This window comes from Bufo gargarizans, chromosome 2 (assembly GCF_014858855.1).
Source record: "Bufo gargarizans isolate SCDJY-AF-19 chromosome 2, ASM1485885v1, whole genome shotgun sequence".
In the NCBI taxonomy this organism is placed as follows: Eukaryota; Metazoa; Chordata; class Amphibia; order Anura; family Bufonidae; genus Bufo; species Bufo gargarizans.
This window is the reverse complement of record NC_058081.1, coordinates 460,572,260-460,592,952: the sequence shown is the minus strand read 5'-3', so window position 1 is coordinate 460,592,952 and position 20,693 is coordinate 460,572,260. Positions and strand designations below refer to the sequence as shown.

General features: G+C 40.7%; 1 protein-coding gene across 2 annotated transcripts in view; it reads left to right on the top strand.

Moving 5' to 3' along the window:
* Positions 1 to 20,693, top strand: part of APBB3 (amyloid beta precursor protein binding family B member 3) — a 49,318-nt gene that overhangs the window by 10,882 nt on the left and 17,743 nt on the right. The window contains exons 3-9 of one of the 2 annotated variants that reach the window (XM_044281035.1): positions 153 to 229; positions 710 to 770; positions 2,291 to 2,428; positions 5,804 to 5,931; positions 12,333 to 12,338; positions 15,676 to 15,790; positions 16,422 to 16,509. In XM_044281035.1, coding sequence (XP_044136970.1) covers positions 153 to 229; positions 710 to 770; positions 2,291 to 2,428; positions 5,804 to 5,931; positions 12,333 to 12,338; positions 15,676 to 15,790; positions 16,422 to 16,509 — 613 coding nt within the window. The remainder of the gene's footprint in view (positions 1 to 152; positions 230 to 709; positions 771 to 2,290; positions 2,429 to 5,803; positions 5,932 to 12,332; positions 12,339 to 15,675; positions 15,791 to 16,421; positions 16,510 to 20,693) is intronic. The other variant, XM_044281036.1, reaches the window with a different exon arrangement.

The window sequence follows — 20,693 nt, the reverse complement described above, 5'->3', positions numbered from 1 at the left end:
GGACAGGCACAAAGCTATTAGGTGAAGGCACTCTATCATGTTATTTTGGTCTGCACACACCTAAGGCTGTCATTGTGACCATTCTGTGTGTAACAAAATCAAGTTCGATTTTAAAGACCCTTGACTCATACTGACATTTTTTTCATTTTCAGAGAGTTCATAGGCTGTCAATCACTAATGGTTCTCCTGCTCAGCCTTTTCCTGGCACAGCATCTGCTTCAGACAGGAGGTAAGGCACCCTTATTAATCATTACGTTTCCATTGTGCTAGTATTAAACTTTTCAGGTGCCCAACATCAGGCTGTATATAACTTTCAACATTTAGTATATCTTTTATCTGTACAAAATTTTAAATGTTGCATGTATTAGTACATCAGAAGTTAGAATAAGGCCCAAAGGTTGGTAGTTACATTTTATTTTATGTTTTCTTGTGGCGGCCATCTTTCCCAAAGTGACAAGAAGTGCTGCCATTTTGGTCATCACCTTTGAATTAGCTTCACAGAAACCAATGTAAACTGATATTCTATAAACATGTTGTACTATCAGTTTCATTAATTTTATTTTTACAAAGAATATGGCCACAAAAAAAAATGGCCACTGCAACAAAAAAAGAAAAATGCAATATTTCTGGAAATCCTAACAAGCAACTTTTGTGTTAGGATTGTGAACTCTGAATTCATACATACCTGATTTTTTATTCATCTTTCTAGGCCTTCTCTTCAATGGCATGATGAAGATTTATTTCGCAATATCAATGAACCAGGAAGTAAGGTAAGAGTTGTGATAAATATTTGACTAACAAACGTCTGACATAGAACTGTGTTTTATGTAATATTCAGTGTCCAATATCCTTCCATTTTCAACCTAATATGTATTCCTCCATTCCTGCTCCTCACACACATGTATTTCCTGAATATAAGCACCTACTATATGCTTAAGAGTTCTGGTCTTTGTCCTAAATATGTAATGTAGACATTTCAGATTGGTCAAGGGTTTTACTATAAGTAATTGCTCAGTAGTTACAAAAACTGTAATGTACAAGTGAATGTATATCTAAATCTACTAAGAGATCTACTTTTAAAGGGATGCTTCCATCAGAAAAGTATTTTTTAACTTATTCATAGAAAACATGTTTAAATAATTTTTGACAGTTTTTATTTTTTTTTGGGCAGTACTATACCACCGAAAATGTATCCCCTCATGAAGCAGCAAAGTAACTTTTTTAGTTTATGGATTATGGCTTGTTTTTTGCAGGACAAGTTGTACTTTCTAATGGCAACATTTAATATTGCACATAATATAGCGGGCAGCTGGAACATAATTCCAAATGGGGTGGAATTACGCCATTGTTTTGTGGATTTTGTTTTAATGGCATTCCCTGTGTGGTAAAACTGACCTGTTCCCTTCGGGACCTGGTCAGTAAGATTAGAGTGATACCACATTTGCATATTTTTTTTGAGTTTTAATTCTTAAAAAAAAAAAATTGGGGAAAATGTTTTCTTTTTTTTTTCATCTGCATATTTTGACCCCCATAACTTTTTTATATTTATGGTCTAAATAAGGCTTATTTTTTGCGGGGAAATCTTTAAATTTTAGTGGTACTATTTTCGCATGGAATAAATACATGATCTTTTATTTTTTTAATGTTTATTTCCATTATAGGGAAAGGGGGGTTATTTGAATTTTTATATTTTTGTTATATTTTTTAAACTTTTTTAAGCCTAGTGGTACTATTTTCGCATGGAATCAATACATGATCTTTTATTTTTTTAATGTTTATTTCCATTATAGGGAAAGGGGGGTTATTTGAATTTTTATATTTTTGTTATATTTTTTTAAACTTTTTTAAGCCTCCCCTAGGGGGCTAAAACAAGCAATTTTTAAATCACTTCTCCCATACACTACTGTGATTAATCCATATCCCCTGAGCAAAGGGTACCTGAGATTGTGACTTTGGGGTTTCATAAACTGTAAGCCATAATCATCCAAATTATAACAAATAAAGGCTTGAAATGTCTCGCTTTGCATGTAATGAGTCTATCTCATATATTAGTTTCACCTTTTAAGTTGCATTACTGAAATAAATGAACTTTGCACAATATTCAAATTTTTCAAGTTTCACCTGTAGGTTCACATAAAAAACACATAAAAGAATAAAAAAAAAATACTGTAGAAAACACACAAAGTGTGAATGCCCGATTCTATGTTCCATGTGCCTGTGCCATTTTTGTTTAAAAATTTTCGGTCAATAACAAAAATATATAAAATATATATTTCTTCTTTGCTTTCAGAGCTTTGCTGTTCATTGTCTCGGGTGGGTTGAAATTCCAGAAGAAGATCTGGCTCCTGGGAAGAGCAGTATTACTGTTAATAACTGCATTCAGCAGCTTGCCCACACTAAATGTGATGGCAGCGACATGTCAAATGAGGTGAGTGACTATTATAGACAGCCAGTCAGCTGTTTGAATGGTCCAGGGTTCTCCTTCCTATGTACAAAAATGCAGGGCGTACTGGAGCAGATTTACAGTGTAAGGACTGGCACACTATGGAGTGGTGCACCCGTCTCCCTCCCAGTACAGAGAGTGACAGCTTCATCAACCTACCCTATTGGGCCTGGTATTGTTTCCAAACATTCTTCTAAGGCCTTATGCCTTATGTCCGGCCTTATGTCCGCAAATTGTGCGTCCGCTACAAAAAACGGATGTGGCATCCGTTTTTTTTGGAGGATCCATTTATTTTCACAGATCCCTTGTAATACATGCCTATCCTTGTCCGCAAATGTGAAAAAAGTAGGACATGCACTATTTTTTTTGCTGAAGGAAAACACGGACAACGGACGCGGAACACAAACGAATGAACTATGAGCATATTTTCTGGCTGACCTATTGAAATGAATGGGTCCCCATCCTATCCGCAAAAAAAACAAAAACGGAATGGAGGCCGAGAGGTCTCTCGTGTGCATGAGGCCTAAGGATAACATGATAGAAAAATACTATGAAGTTTCTCCACCACTTTTTACAACACCTATTTCTATGTTTGAAAAATATGTAGCACAGGGTCTTTATAAATTTGACATTTTATCCAAATCCAAGTTGTCTTGAAGCAAGAAAAAAAGTCAGCTCACCAAATCAGACCAAACAGTGCACGTAAGAGGATCCCAGCTCTTCACAGGAGATAGCAAATGTTTAAACAGTGAGAAAGAAAAAAGTTTTCTTCCAACACTTAAATAAAAATAAAGCCTTTAAACATACAGTATATCAAATAAGATGCAATACAGATACTTACATGTTTCGAACAATAAAATCCATGTTCTTATTCATAGCTATGAACCGCGTAAGAGTCTGTATTGACCTTATTTGATATATTTTTAATGTGTGACAATAAAGGCTTGATTTTTATTTAAAGGGGTTCTGCACTTTCATTTCACTGATGATCTATCCTTTGGATAGATCATCAGCTTCTGATCGGCAGGGGTCCGACACCCGGGACCCCCGCCGATCAGCTGTTTGAGAAGGCAGCGGCGCTCCAGGAGCGCCGCTGCCTTCTCACTGTTTACCGCCGGGCCGCCCGCCCTCTGACGTCACGACTTGTATCAACTAGAGTGGGCGCGGCTAAGCTCTGTTCACTTGAATGGAGTTTAGCCGCGCCCACTCTCGTTGATACAAGTCGTGACGTCAGTGGGCGGGCGGCCCGGCGGTAAACAGTGAGAAGGCAGCGGCGCTCCTGGAGCGCAGCTGCCTTCTCAAACAGCTGATCGGCGGGGGTCCCGTGTGTCGGACCCCCGCCGATCAGAAGCTGATGATCTATCCAGAGGATAGATCATCAGTGAAATGAAAGTGCAGAACCCCTTTAAGTGCTGGAAGAATTTTTTTTCTCACTGTTTGGACATTTGCTAGTAAATGATACTGTAAATCTGGCCTAATTTGTGCATGTTTGTTTTAAACCATAATAAAGGTCATCCATGGGAATAATTATGTGATATTGTATAAACCCTATGGATTTACTGAAGGCTTAAAGTATAGTCATTATGGATTATATATTCTGCATGCAATGCAAATTACTGTATATATTGGCTGGTGTGTTTATACATACACTACGTGCAGAATTATTAGGCAAATGTGTATTTTGACCACATCATCCTCTTTATGCATGTTGTCTTACTCCAAGCTGTATAGGCTCGAAAGCCTACTACCAATTAAGCATATTAGGTGATGTGCATCTCTGTAATGAGAAGGGGTGTGGTCTAATGACATCAACACCCTATATCAGGTGTGCATAATTATTAGGCAACTTCCTTTCCTTTGGCAAAATGGGTCAAAAGAAGGACTTGACAGGCTCAGAAAAGTCAAAAATAGTGAGATATCTTGCAGAGGGATGCAGCACTCTTAAAATTGCAAAGCTTCTGAAGCGTGATCATCGAACAATCAAGCGTTTCATTCAAAATAGTCAACAGGGTCGCAAGAAGCGTGTGCAAAAACCAAGGCGCAAAATAACTGCCCATGAACTGAGAAAAGTCAAGCGTGCAGCTGCCAAGATGCCACTTGCCACCAGTTTGGCCATATTTCAGAGCTGCAACATCACTGGAGTGCCCAAAAGCACAAGGTGTGCAATACTCAGAGACATGGCCAAGGTAAGAAAGGCTGAAAGACGACCACCACTGAACAAGACACACAAGCTGAAACGTCAAGACTGGGCCAAGAAATATCTCAAGACTGATTTTTCTAAGGTTTTATGGACTGATGAAATGAGAGTGAATCTTGATGGGCCAGATGGCTGGATTGGTAAAGGGCAGAGAGCTCCAGTCCGACTCAGACACCAGCAAGGTGGAGGTGGAGTACTGGTTTGGGCTGGTATCATCAAAGATGAGCTTGTGGGGCCTTTTGGGTTGAGGATGGAGTCAAGCTCAACTCCCAGTCCTACTGCCAGTTTCTGGAAGACACCTTCTTCAAGCAGTGGTACAGGAAGAAGTCTGCAAGGTAAGAAAAACATGATTTTCATGCAGGACAATGCTCCATCACACGCGTCCAAGTACTCCACAACGTGGCTGGCAAGAAAGGGTATAAAAGAAGAAAATCTAATGACATGGCCTCCTTGTTCACCTGATCTGAACCCCATTGAGAACCTGTGGTCCATCATCAAATGTGAGATTTACAAGGAGGGAAAACAGTACACCTCTCTGAACAGTGTCTGGGAGGCTGTGGTTGCTGCTGCACGCAATGTTGATGGTGAACAGATCAAAACACTGACAGAATCCATGGATGGCAGGCTTTTGAGTGTCCTTGCAAAGAAAGGTGGCTATATTGGTCACTGATTTGTTTTGTTTTTGAATGTCAGAAATGTATATTTGTGAATGTTGAGATGTTATATTGGTTTCACTGGTAAAAATAAATAATTGAAATGGGTATATATTTGTTTTTTGTTAAGTTGCTTAATAATTATGTACAGTAATAGTCACCTGCACACACAGATATCCCCCTAAAATAGCTAAAACTAAAAACTACTTTAAAAAATATTCAGCTTTGATATTAATGAGTTTTTTGGGTTCATTGAGAACATGGTTGTTGTTCAATAATAAAATTAATCCTCAAAAATACAACTTGCCTAATAATTCTGCACTCCCTGTATTTGCAGTAGAGATCTGACATATTTTGAAGGCTCTAAATGCTGACAAATATGTATAGACTGCCAGGGCTGGGTCAATGTAGGCAAAAGTGATAACAAAATGCTCCTGAATGTTACAACTAAACCATATTTCCATGTCTGTTTTTTTGGTTTGATCTTCATTATTTTAATTTATATTTTAGGGACAAAATATGGTTATGATTTTGAAGAAAGATACAATGAGCTTGGTGGATCCATTAGATCACAGTTTAATACACTCTCAACCCATCATCAACATTCGAGTATGGGGAGTTGGCTGTAATAATGGAAGGTATAAAAGTTATTATCAGTCCATTATCAGAAACACTGCAGTTTGATGTCCTATTTTACACATTTTTTTCATTGTTATTAATATTTCATCTATATATAATGGGAAACAATGAAAATACAGTGAAATTCCTTATTATTATATTTTTATATATTTTAGAGTTGCAGTGGTTCCTCAAGTTACAATCGCTACAGGTTAAAATATTTTCCGACTACAGTGGTGCTTCTTGGAACATTGTAACTGAAGCTACATTCAAAATACTAAAAAATATCACTGAGGATATGCCATGAATGTCTGCTAGATGCTCCAGACTCCACTATATGAATGGAGAGGTAGAGGTAATAGCTCATGGAGAGCCACACACGTGTGGGCAACTCTCTTTCATTCCCTGCCTGAATGCAGCAAACGCCTCTTCAGGTGGAATGGGGGTCAGGGTCACCTCTGGAATAGGGTGCTAGTCCCAGTGGTGGTACCTTAATCAATCACAAAGTAAAAGAATAGCAGAAGAAGGACTGTGAATTTGGTCCTGCTTCTTCTGCATTTCTTCACCTTTGAGCTTGCAGCCGGCATGTACATTGTGTTGCTGGCAGAGAGACCATGGCTGTTGCCCCATCTGACCATTCACTGTGGGTGATATAAATCACAGAAGGTTATAAAAGTGTTGTGACTTTCACAACACATAAAGGTGAGCACAGTGATAACTATACACCCTGTTGAATCGGTACATGAGGAGCTGCTTCTGTTTCTGTTCTTTCTTCTAAATGTGACCTTAATCAATCAAACTTTTATGGCATATGTGGCTATGCCATAAAGGTGTAAGGTAGGAATACCTTTAAAAGACACCAGTGTTATAAATGGCTATGTTAAAGATTCTGCATTGGTGCCCAAGTTACACCTGTGTCGCAACGCAGAATCTGTAACATGGGCCGCCAACACAGGAAGCATGAAATCTAGACAGGGTCCCTTATGACAGACTACTACAGCTTTTCAGAAGAAACAAGCCAAGCATGGGGAGAAAACTTCACTGTGCTGCTTTTTCCTGCCCGGCTCTCTCTGTTTACGTATAGGGAGAGAATCGAGAACTATCTATCAAGCCAAGAAGGGCATGATGAACTCTTCCCCCTATGCCTGGCAAACTTTTAAAGTGTAACTGTCCTATCATTTTTTTAAATAAAGTGTAGGGACATGGATATTAAAGTGGTTTTCCAGGAGTTTAATATTGATGGCCTATCCTTAAGATAGGACAGTGATGGTGAACCTTTTAGAGGCCGAGTGCCCAAACTGCAACCCAAAACCCACTTATTTATAGCAAAGTGCCAGCACGGCAATTTACCCTGAATACTACAGTCCTGTATAGTATATCCTCTATGTACTTTATGATGAATGATGAATGGCAGGAAAAGTCTAAGGTATATTGGTAGACCATAGACTTTTTCCAGAGTGCGGGTGCCCACAGAGAGGGCTCTGAGTGCCGCCTCTGGCACCCGTGCCATAGGTTTGCCATCACTGAGATAGGACATCAATACCTGATTGCTGTGTGTGTTTGTAGGGAGTGGGAGGCGACAACTGGCACCCCCAGCAATCAAATGGGACTGAGATGAAAATAGAGTAGGCCAAGTGACCAATGAATGTAACATCATTGGTGGGGGTGCCAGGAGTTGGATCTTCATCAATAAGATATTGATTACCTATCCTGAGGATTGGCCATCAATATCAAACCCATTTTCGTTATAAGGTTTAGGGAAATGTGTGTATTTTTATAGAGTGTCTCTTTAGTAACACTCTGAGTGTTGCTAAGGAGAGCCCATCTTCAGTGTGCAGTATATGTTATGTTATGTTACTAAGTCCTTGTATAGCGCTCTAGAGGAACTCAATCCGATCGAAGCGCTTGTCGACCGATATATTGGTGGGCCCCTACGTCATCCTACACAAAAAGCCAGGTCTTAACCAACTTCCTAAATTCCAGGTAATTTGATGTTGTTCTAATGTGTTCTGGGAGGGAGTTCCAGATCTTGGGGGCCAATACTGAGAAACGTCTGTCCCCCCTTGTCTTAAGGCGGGTTCTTGGCACCGACAGAAGGGAGGCTGAGGTGGATCTCAGTTCTCTAGGAGGATGGTGACGTGTTATCTTTTTTTGCAGGTAGATGGGACCTGTTTTGTAGAGAGCTTTGTGTGTTAAGCAGCACAGCTTAAACTGCACTCTCTCTTTCACTGGGAGCCAGTGGAGTTCCCTGCGTGCTTTTGTGACAGAATCTGTCCAGTCTAGTTTCTTGATGAGCCGGATGGCTCTGTTTTGACAGTGTTGCAGAGCTCCCAGATCTTTCTCTGGCAGCCCCGCATACATTGCATTACCATAGTCCAGGTGGGAGTTGACTAGAGCTCCCACCACGACCTGTCTGCATGTGTTGGGGAGAAACGGTAGGGCTTTTTTTAGAAGGAATAGGGCAAAGTTTGCTTTCCGTATTACTTCTTTAATCTGGGGATGGAGGCTCATTTCTTGATCCAAGATTATCCCCAGACTCTTTCCTTGTGTGGCGATGGCAACGTTTTCCCCAAAGATAGACGGGGCGGCAGCCTCAGGTGTTTTATGTAGTGCAATAAGCTCAGTCTTGGTCGGGTTGAGTTTGAGGTGGTTAAGTGCTAGCCAGTTCCTGGCCTTATTTAGTCCTTCTTGCGTGAGCTTGTAGTCATCAGCGGATTTCGATACTCTCAAAAGGATCTGTGTATCGTCCGCATAAGACTCATAGCTGATGTTATACTCCTTCAGAATAGCGAGCAGAGGTCGGACATATATGTTAAAGAGTAATGGCGAGAGGGGAGATCCCTGAGGGACTCCCCACTCCACCTTCTCGACTGGGGAAAAGAATGAGCCCAGTTTGACTCTCTGAGTTCTGTTTTTCAGAAAGGAGTCAAACCAGGCAAGTCCATGGCTATCTACTCCGATGTCAGCTTTTAATCTATTTAGGAGGATGGGATGACTGATAGTGTCAAAAGCTGCCGACATGTCTATGAAGATCAACCAGGTCCCCCCTCCCTCGTCTGCGACCCCTAGGGCTTCATCCCATAGGCTGACCAGGGCTGATTCCGTGCTGTGTGTTGGCCTAAAGCCCGACTGGTGTTCATCTAGAAGTCGATGCTTTTCTACGTGCAGCTGGAGTTGGCTTGCCACTGCTGTCTCCATGATTTTAGCTATTAGGTGGATGTTGGTAATCGGTCTGAAGTTGGCCATTATATTTATGTCTGCTCCTGGTTTCTTGAGGATGGGAGTTATGATTCCTAACTTGAGAGTCTCAGGGACGTTGCCACTGAGAAAGGAGTCATTTATAATTGTTAGAATTAACGGGGCAATGGTGGTCGTGCATTCAATAAGAGATTTAGTTTGGATATTGGAGAGGGGATAAGTTGCTTTGGACATGTTTTTCATGCTTTTTGTTAGGTCTTCAAGTTTTAATGGGCATAGGGTGAAGGTGTGAGTAGGGTTTGTCACGTTGTTCTCTATGGGGGGGACAGTTGCCTGTTGAGCTAGCAGGATGTCGTTTTGGATATCGTCGACTTTTTGTTTAAAATTTTTTCGAGATGTCGTTGCAGAGGTCTTGGGATTCGGGGATGGTGGTTTTGAGGCCATCGGGGTTAGCCAGATCGAAAATGATCTGAAAGATCTTTTTAGGCTTTTGAGCAGCGTTTTCGATCTCGCTAGCAAAATGATCTTGTTTGGCCTTAAAGATTGCTTTGTGGTAAATCGTCAGTTGGGTCTTATATTTTAGCTGTGATTCTTCTATCGGATTTTTCCTCCATGCCCTCTCTAGTCTGTTGCATTCTATTTTCACTATTTTTAGTTCTCTCGTATACCACGGTGCTTTTTTCCCTGATTTCTTTACCAGTCTCAAGGGGGAAAGTTGGTCCGCCGTTTTTTTGACGATGTCGTCAAATTGTAATGTGAGTTTCTCACAGGGCAGTTTGAAGTCGATTTTACTGATGTGTTCTTCTAGGGTAGGTAGGATTTTGTCATATGTCAGGTTGTTGTTATTTCTTCGCCAATTTTTTTTTTCTCCTGTGGTTAGCTGCTTCGTGTTAATTGGGATGTGGAGTTCGAAGGCTATGAGTCTATGGTCGGTCCAGAGCAATTCTTCTGGATCTTCTACCGTTAAGTTTAGATTTTTTTCAAAAATCGGATCGAGCAGGTGACCCGCTTTATGTGTGGGTTTGTCGACCCTTAAGCTGAGTTGGGCTAAGTCGAGCTGTGTGGTAACTTTTTGGGCTGGGGTATCTTGCTTATCGTTGAACCAAAGGTTAAGGTCCCCTAGAATAAGGAGTCTATGATGTTTTATTGTGAGATCCGTGGCCCATTCTATGAAGCTGTCTGTGAAATGAGTGCGGGGTCCTGGGGGTCTGTAACATAACGCTATTATTATTGTGTATTTATTTTCGATCGTCAAACGTGCTGTGAGTGTTTCCCATGATGGGTTTTCCGTAGGAAGGTTAATTTCTGTTATTTTTATTGTGTTTTTATGTACAATCGCTATCCCTCCCCCCTGTTTGTTAGGTCTGTTCTTTATGATGATCTTGTAGTCTGGTGGGAGCATTTCCCCGATGTCTACCCTGGACTTTTCTGTAAACCATGATTCCGTAATGAACAGACATTCATAATTTCTATCTATGCATAAATCGCGAATTTCATATTTATTCTTAACTGCCGATCTGGCGTTTATTAAGGCACATCTTAAGTCAGTGTGGAGGGATTTTCTTTTCGGGGGCCGTTTATTTTGTTCTGGATATTTTGGGTCTGTGCTATCTATGGTTTGTGGCGAATGGTTAAAAATAGGTGTTTTTAAAATCTTAAGTTTAAAAGCTTTGGTTAAAATAGTACCAGGGATATCTGTACCCCTGTTTTGTAGTGCCAACAGTTGTTGTGAATTGTACTTGATTCGCAGATCTGAGGTATGAGACCCAGGTTGACCGCTCTGCTTTCTCTGGTCCCTCCTGGCCCATACGGGCTCAGACGGGCGTGTCCTCTGGTGTCCGCTGGACCCGTCCGTGGTACGTGTACATTTTTTATGTGTGAGGCGGCGTGAAGACGCCGAACGCCGTCTTTCTGTCGGCTCCACAGCGCTGGAGCCGGGCTTGGGGGTGTTCTTAGGCAGATTCCGCAAAGTGCAGGTGCGTTCAGAGAAAATTGCAAATTGTGCCAAAAGTGCAAGTTCTTGGTGTGGTGGCCCCCAAGATGGGTCGCCACTTTAGTAAGTGCGGGTAAGCCTTTTCAGAGTGTGTAAGCAGCGTGAGGGTCCCGAGTCTAGGAATAGGAATAACTTTGTATGATCAATGGGGCCTCACAGGTGGGTTAATGAGCCATATCAGCAGACCAAGGGCTTTCAGGTCTGAAGAATTCCCCCAACACAATCCCAGACAGTACAGGTACTCCGTGGGGATTTACTGAATACAATTCAGGGACAGTAAAAGTTCGGAACCCAGAGCACAAGTACCTTAGGGTGTACAATCCTTTCTCAGCGTCTCCAGTCGCAGCTCTCAGCCCAATACACTCTCCAAATACAGACCTCTGGGCAGAGCCGCTGCCAGACGTCCTCCTGCCTCAGTTCCAAGGGCCTCTGTCAGTATGCTGGAAAGGTGCCTCCAGGCATAGGCCGCCACTTCAGCGCTGATTTTTCACTGACCCCACGGTTAGCAGTCACAGGCAGCGTCGGAGCTTCCAGACTCTATGCTCTCTCCTCTCACACAGGAATCACATTAGCTGTCTGGGCTGTGCTGTAGTGTGCATGCAGCAGCTGAGCTCTCTCCTCTCACACAGGAATCACATTAGCTGTCTGGGCTGTGCTGTAGACAGCTACGTGTTACATGCAGAGGCAGGCTTCTCAGCCTGCCTCCTTTCTCCATTCACAGAGCCTGCCTCCCTACATGTGTCATACCATATTTATGACCTGGTCCTGCCTATCTGACTTCTTGCCAGCGCTGACCATTTGCTGCTCTGCTCATTTTTATATTTCTTGCATTTCTCTGTTATTTACTGAGTATAAGACAGTGGGTGTAGAACCATTGTGTCAACCGAACAGACTTGGTTTGGGCTTTCTCCTAAGGGCATTTTCCTGGCAGTCCCCTGGTTATCACGCATTACCCTACAATTATTTACTAAAAAAGACATGCCAGAAGAGCTGACGGGTCCTACTGTATATAAAAAGTCTAACAACCTATACATCTCGGGATACTGCATCTTAAAACAGGAACAGTAAGGAAGAGCACATTTGTATATAACACCAGTGATAGCCTTCAGCAAATTATCATTTTGACCAACAACCAGACTTGAAGCAAGTTGATCTGAATGTTTATTGTAAGTTTACAAACTGCATTTATCTCTTTTTATCTTGCCATGTCTTGACCCTTGCATCATGAAGAGACAGGTAAGCAACCATTTTCCAAACATTATTCACATTGTGCAGTAAATATATTGTGTGCTTTTCCCCATATAAGCTTATAATAGCAAATGTCAGATTTAGGGGACCATGCACAAATTTGAGATCAGTGTATAAGATCAGTAGATGGATTATTCGAAAAAGACAGTACAGCTGAGCAAAAGTAACAATAAGGTTCAAATTAATACAAGTCCATCAAGTTAAACCCCTGCCTTGATCCAGATCAGGAAACAGTGGTTGCCAAAAGTAAATTTATAACCTTACAAATATCATTAGACTAAATCCCTGGATTGATGGCCCAATAATATGGTAGACATAGTTTGTATTATTATTCATTTCAAATGAGAGTTCCATAGTCTACTGCTCTTACAGTAAAGAACCCCTTCTAAGCTGACTTCTTGTCATGGCCACAGGCCTAGTATGTAAATATCATTAGAAAGATCTCTGTACTGTACGTTCATATATTTGTATATAAACCATTTCCGTTTTCAAACTAAATAACCCCAATTATTATATTCTTATTGCAATTCACCTATTTCTTAAAGGGACCTGTCACATTGGACATGTTGGTTGATCTATCAGCATCATGTTATAAAGGAGAATTTACTGAGTAGATAATTTTAAAGTTCTATAAGAAAAGATTCAGTATAACTTGGAATTTATTAATTTGAATCCATGCTTATTCTGGGACTAGGGGTCCGGTGGGTGGTCCTATTCATTGATTGACAGCTATCTCTGTATGCATGCTTATACAGGGAAGACTGTTTACAATTTAGTGACATCACCCAGTGGGCCCCTAAATCCAGAATGAGCAGGGATTTATTCTTATACCCTGGGGCCCAAAACTATCTAAGTAGTAATTTATATTAGCAGAGTTACATATGCTCCTATCTTTGCTTTAGCAGCAGCTACTGGCACTGGTTGATAAACTCAGGCTTACTGTCTAAGGCTACTTTCACACTAGCATTTTTGATCCGGCAGGGTTCAGCAAAAACGTTTCCGTTACTGATAATACAACCGTCTGCATCCGTCTAAACGGATCCCGGTTGTATTATCTTTAACATACCCAAGATGGATCCGTCATGAACTCCATTGGATTGTGGGTCATGATGGATCCGCCTTGCTCCGCATCTCAGGACGGAAAACAAACCGCAGCACGCTGCGGTTTGCTCTCCGGTACAAGAACGTAACAAAATCCATTTTGGAGCATTCCGTTCTGTTCAGTTATGTTTTGTCCCCATTGACAATGAATGTGGACAAAATGGAAGCGTTTTTTTCCGGTATTAAGCTCCTATGACGGATCTCAATACCGAAAAATATTAACGCTAGTGTGAAAGTAGCCTAATATTACAAAAGTCTCTTTTTATTATCAGTTTACTCTGTGTTTCCCATTACACAGGTAATTGCAAGATTTATTTTCTCATCTATTATTTTCTAATAACAACATACAATGCCGTAACAAGGACCTAAGGGGCCTATTAGCAAAACTAAAGATGGGGCACCATTATGATTATGGTTGTTTTCCTAAATCACAGAGATAATGAACACAGTGATGTCACAATGGTGGGGTGACATACACAGTGACGTCATAGCACAAGCATAATATTCACAATAATGTCCCAACATAACAGTAAAGGCTGAGAGTGATATGACAATAGTATGATAGTATGCATGGTGATGTATAGTGATGTCACAGCACAGAAATAATGCATTGTCCATAGTTACTGGGGCGCCGCAGCAGCTGTTATGCCTGCTACCCATGACAACATCATTTAGCTCTATATGTGACACAGCAAGGCATTTATCACTGATGCCAGTGTTTACAGATACACTGAATGCCCTCATGCCAAGGTTTCTGTGAATATGGAAAGTTCATTCTATTTCATCTTATGACTCATCAGTGGGAGCCACATAAGCAACAAACAAGTTATACCCAAGGGCAGCTGCTATGAGCTGTGACACAGATACTGAAGCCATGCTAGGAGCCCTCCCCCTACAAGTCTCTTTCAACTTTCTACATTATTTGCATCATAGCCTCTTACTGTATTCATGAACTAAGCTTTATATAGTTTTATAAAGCAAATTGTCAAAATGTATGTTTTGTGCAAATATATGACATAGCGGATGTCATGTACTCATGAAGTATTGATGTTCATATACCATGAAATTTAGATTTCAGAGGAGCATGTATGGCCTATAGGTCTCCACACGCTGATTTAGGCGCTCTCTCTCCCTAAGGAGAGATAGTACCCCCCTAACCCTGACAGGCCTCTCACCCAGTCAAGTCAGTACTCTCTGCTCTGCGCTGATGAGGGGCAATCACCCTGAAACAGCTGTCTGCAGATGAGGTGCTGGCTTATTTAATATCCAAGTCATGTCTCAAGGCTTAGTTAAAGAGCTGAACATTGACTTATAGGATAGCTGCCTTACATCTGGTGGCATTAGAGGCAAAGCTTGTTAAGAAATCATTTGCATGCCTTTACTCCATGAACTTGAAAGAAGCACTATAGTACTTTTTTAATTTGACTATATGGTGCAGCATAGACAATAAAGATTATTAAGAATGAGGTAGAGGTGCTTGTGTGTGCCGTTATACCTTGTACATATACCTGTTTTAGTTGATGGCTCGAGCTTGTCCACCTTCCCGAGCGTCTTTTTCTCCTCTGATGTGGTTCCCCTAATGTAACCTTCATTTACCATTATGCTTCTGGTTCTTCAGAGACAGAGGGTTAGGAGTCTCCTCACAATGCGCTTACTCTCCTCTGAGCCATATCTAAGGGCAGCAAGTGGTAGATCAGTGGCATAGAACTATTGTACTTCAGTTATAAAACTTCTCTAGCTCGCAATACAGAATCTCCAGTGTATCCTATGAGATGTAGCATCAGCCGGTATCCTCTGCCTCCTCCTTGTGATTAATAGGCTTCTCCCTGAAGAATTAAAGGGGTTGTGCAGCCTGTTTATACTTCTGACCTATGCTTAGGATAGGTCACTAATATCTGATTGGGGGGGGGGTCCAACACCCAGCACAAAACTGTTGGGTTTAAGGTTGAGACAAATGTTTCTAAAAACATGTGAAATGTGGTACAAAGTACTCCACACAGACTCAAACAAAGCTAACTTCAAATATTCCCCTTATGATAAATTCCCCTCATAGACTTCACGGTCATGCTGTATGTGTTGCTGAGACCGTGATATTTTACAAACTTTATCAACCTGTTTCAGAGCTGAAGCTCCTACATTAACTTTATGTACTCCTGGTATATCTTATATTATCTAATAATATTAGAATTTGTATTATTATATGATAAAATGTGTCTTGTTTTAGGGACTTTGCATTTGTGGCTAATGACAAAGACACCTGCATGCTGAAGTGTCACGTGTTCCGTTGTGATATGCCAGCCAAGGCCATTGCCAGTGCCCTCCATGACATGTGCTCCCAGGTATACAGTAACTCTTATTAGTCGCCCTGTTCCCTTTTTTTTAGAAGCCTTAATACGTTGTGATATTGGTGACATTTTATGTCCAAAGTACATAAGTAATATTTTCTTCAAAATTGGGACATTCATTTGAATACAGTTTAATATGATCTTCAGATGAATCTCTGTAGGAGTGGAGTTCATTAGGAGACATGAAGTACAGCTCTTGTATGCAGCCTCCATTACCACAGCTCCACACCACAGTCTGTCCTGTCCGTCCTCTCTGTACTTCATGTCTCCTCATGAACTCTATTCCCATAGAGATTCAGCTGAAGATCTTATCATCTGTATTCAGGATCATAATCCCTGACAAGCAGAGCAGAGAGGAGGATGAGGCAGCTCTTCACCTCAGTGTTGTAAAGTAACTTGTCCTGCTGTGTGATTAGGACAGGTTTTGTGTGTACTAATAGGATGGCAGTCATTTTATTTCTCCTAATGATTGCTCCCTAGACAAAATGAGCCGTTATAAATAATGAAATGTATTTAGGAATATATTTATACTAAAGTAATATTTAAGTTTTTTCATTTTCTTAATGCCCAGAGAACCCCTTTAATCTAAAACATGGACTATCATTTCTAATTTATGTCCTTTCAGATTATGGCAGAAAAAGCAGTGGCTAACAATACCATGACCCGCTCTGTTACCTTAGAGACAATCTCCCCAGAAGACTTACCTGTACAAGGTATGTATCATCACAAAGAAAACAGTCCTGATTAAAATATCCTTTTTGTGTATACAGTTCCAATGTGTGTGGTCCTTCTTCTACTTCGTAATTCTTTTATCTGTAGGTTAGCAAGTAAAGAAGGACGTGATTGCAGAATCAGATAACAAGAGGCTTATTGGGTGTGCAGGGAGCATACAGTATATACACTCACTATAGTTCCAGTATGCATGGAACTTCGTGCAGCACACAAATGACACCAGCAGACTTTTCATAGTGACAGATCCTCTTAAGGTGGAATACAGTCATTATTTCCAACTAAAATACTGATACAGCGAAAATTAGCATTTTTCTGTATGAGAAATGTCAGATAAGAGGGGAAAAAAAAGATCTTACTATATCTTACTTTAGTGGTATACTTACGAGATAAAATGTGTTGAAACATCATATAATTTTTAAAACTTCTACATAAAACTGGTTTAGTCTTTTGGCTTTTTCAAGGGTTTCTTTTTTTGGACTCCATTCCACATTTTTCAAACAGGCATTCTGCAGTGTTTTCAGGTAATTTCAGGCTCACAATAAATATTTCTGACAACGACCCCTACAGTGCCTTGCAAAAGTATTAACCCCCCCTGACTTTTCTTATTTTGTTACATTACAGCCTTAAGTTTAATGTTTCGTTAATCTGAATTTTATGTGATGGATCAGAACACAATAGTCTAAGTTGGTGAAGAGAAATGAGAAAAATATTTAAATAAAACTATTGTTCAGAAATAGAAAACAAAAAATTGGCATGTGCGTATTTATTTACCCCCCTTTGTTAGGAAACCCATAAAAAGCTCTGGTGCAACCAATTACCTTCAGAAGTCACATAATTTGTGAAATGATATCCACCTATGTGCAATCTAAGTGTCACATGAGCTGTTATTACATATACACACCTTTTTTGAAAGGCCCCAGAGGCTGCAACACCTAAGCAAGAGGCATCACTAACCAAACACTGCCATGAAGACCAAGGAACTCTCCAAACAAGTAAGGGACAATGTTGTTGAGAAGTACAAGTCAGGATTAGGTTATAAAAAAATATCCAAATCTTTGATGATCCCCAGGAGTACCATCAAATCTATCATAACCAAATGGAAAGAACATGGCACAACAGCAAACCTGCTAAGAGACGGACGCCGACCAAAACTCACGGACCGGGCAAGGAGGGCATTAATCAGAGAGGCAGCACAGAGACCTAAGGTAACCCTAGATGAGCTGCAGAGTTCCACAGCAGAGACTGGAGTATCTGTACATAGGACGACAATAAGCTGTACGCTCCATAGAGTTGGACTTTATGGCAGAGCGGTCAGAAGAAAGCCATTACTTTCCGCAAAAAACAAAAAGGCATGTTGCGAGTTTGCGAAAAAGGCATGTGGGAGACTCCCATACTGTATGGAGGAAGGTGCTCTGGTCTGATGAGACTAAAATTGAACTTTTCGGCCAAAGAAAACGCTATGTCTGGAGCAAACCCAACACATCACATCACCCAAAGAACACCATCCCCATAGTGAAACATGGTGGTGGCAGCATCATGCTGTGGGGATGTATTTCAGAAGCTGGGACTGGGAAACTGGTCAGAGTTGAGGGAAAGATGGATGGTGCTAAATACAGGGATATTCTTGAGCAGAACCTGTACCACTCTGTGCGTGATTTGAGGCTAGGATGGAGGTTTATCTTCCAGCAGGACAATGACCCCGAACACACTGCTAAAGCAACACTTGAGTGGTTTAAGGGGAAACATGTAAATGTGTTGGAATGGCCTAGTCAAAGCCCAGATCTCAATCAAATAGAAAATCTGTGGCCAGACTTGAAGATTGCTGTTCACAAGCGCAAACCATCCAACTTGAAGGAGCTGGAGGAGTTTTGCAAGGAGGAATGGGCAAAAATCCCAGTGGTAAGATGTGGCAAGCTCTTAGAGACTTATCCAAAGCGATTTGGAGCTGTGATTGCCGCAAAAGGTGGCTCTATAGACTGTAGGGGGGTGAACAGTTATGCACATTGACTTTTTCTGTTATTTTGTCCTATTTGTTGTTTGCTTCACAATAAAAAACAAACAAAAAAACAACATCTTCAAAGTTGTGGACATGTTCTGTAAACTAAATGATGCAAATCCTCAAACAATCCATGTTAATTCCAGGTTGTGAGGCACCAAAATACGAAAAAAAAGTCAAGGGGGGTGAATACTTTTGCAAGGCACTGTATGGAATCATAACGACCCTTTCAAAATATGAATAACATCCCCCCCCAAAAAAACAAGGAAGGCAAAAAGTCCAAGAATCATATAAAATTCATAGCTTTATTAAATATTCACAAAATACACTCAAGATCAGAATAAAATCTTCAGGAGATAGCAGCATGATGGCAAGGTGGAATTAGCCTCCACAAACAGAAAGACACATGACCAGTCACAGACACCCCTATATACCTATATAGCATAATCAGACACAGCTTATAAAAAGATAAGTGTAAGAAGCCAGATAATATCACTTATAAAATATCTGGTCCCATATTATACATATATATGATGTAACTGTCAAAGGGAATGAGACAAAATCATAATCATAAATCCTATATAAACAGTGGAAAAGATGTCATAGCATATAATTAGTGATTAGCGGCATAGGCAATATTCGTTTTTGCAATATTTCGTGAATTTTTTGCATAATATACGCAATAAATTAGTGAATTCTAAAATTCGTGATCCTCAGTCATTATTTTCTCGAATGCGTAAATCAGCACTAATGATGCGCATATTTTTGGTGCAATACATGCAACTTCGCATTTTATCAGGTTTGAGTAGATACAGTGGGATGCGAAAGTTTGGGCAACCTTGTTAATCTTCATGATTTTCCTATATAAATTGTTGGTTGTTACGATAAAAAATGTCAGTTAAATATATCATATAGGAGACACACACAGTGATATTTCAGAAGTGAAATTAAGTTTATTGGATTTACAGAAAGTGTGCTATAATTGTTAAAACAAAATTAGGCAGGTGCATAAATTTGGGCACTGTTGTCATTTTATTGATTCCAAAACATTTAGAACTAATTATTGGAACTCAAATTGGCTTGATAAGCTCAGTGACCCCTGACCTACGTACACAGGTGAATCCAATTATGGGAAAGAGTATTTAAGGGGGTCAATTGTAAGTTTCCCTCCTCTTTTAATTTTCTCTGAAGAGTAGCAACATGGGGGTCTCAAAACAACTCTCAAATGACCTGAAGACAAAGATTGTTCACCATCATGGTTTAGGGGAAGGATACAGAAAGCTGTCTCAGAGATTTCAGCCGTCTGTTTCCACAGTTAGGAACATATTGAGGAAATGGAAGACCACAGGCTCAGTTCAAGTTAAGGCTCGAAGTGGCAGACCAAGAAAAATCTTGGCTAGACAGAAGCGACAAATGGTGAGAACAGTCAGAGTCAACCCACAGACCAGCACCAAAGACCTACAACATCATCTTGCTGAAGATGGAGTCACTGTGCATTGTTCAACCATTCGGCGCACTTTACACAGGGAGATGCTGTATGTGAGAGTGATGCAGAGGAAGCCTTTTCTCCGCCCACAGCACAAAAAGTGCAGCTTGAGGTGGGCTAAAGCACATTCGGACAAGCCAGCTTCATTTTGGAATAAGGTGCTGTGGACTGATGAAGCTAAAATTGAGTTATTTGGCCATAACAAGGGGCGTTATGCATGGAGGAAAAAGAACACAGCATTCCAAGAAAAACACCTGCTACCTACAGTAAAATATGGTAGTGGTTCCATCATGCTGTGCAGGGACTGGGAATCTTGTCAAAGTTGAGGGACGCATGGATTCCACTCAGTATCAGAAGATTCTGGAGACCAGTGTCCAGGAATCAGTGACAAAGCAGAAGCTGCGCCGGGGCTGGATCTTTCATCAAGACAACGACCCTAAACACTGCTCAAAATCCACTAAGGCATTTATGCAGAGGAACAAGTACAACGTTCTGGAATGGCCATCTCAGTCCCCAGACCTGAATATAATTGAAAATCTGTGGTGTGACTTAAAGAGAGCTGTCCATGCTCGGAAGCCATCAAACCTGAATGAACTAAAAGATGTTTTGTAAAGAGGAATGGTCCAAAATACCTTGAACCAGAATCCAGACTCTCATTGGAACCTACAGGAAGCGTTTAGAGG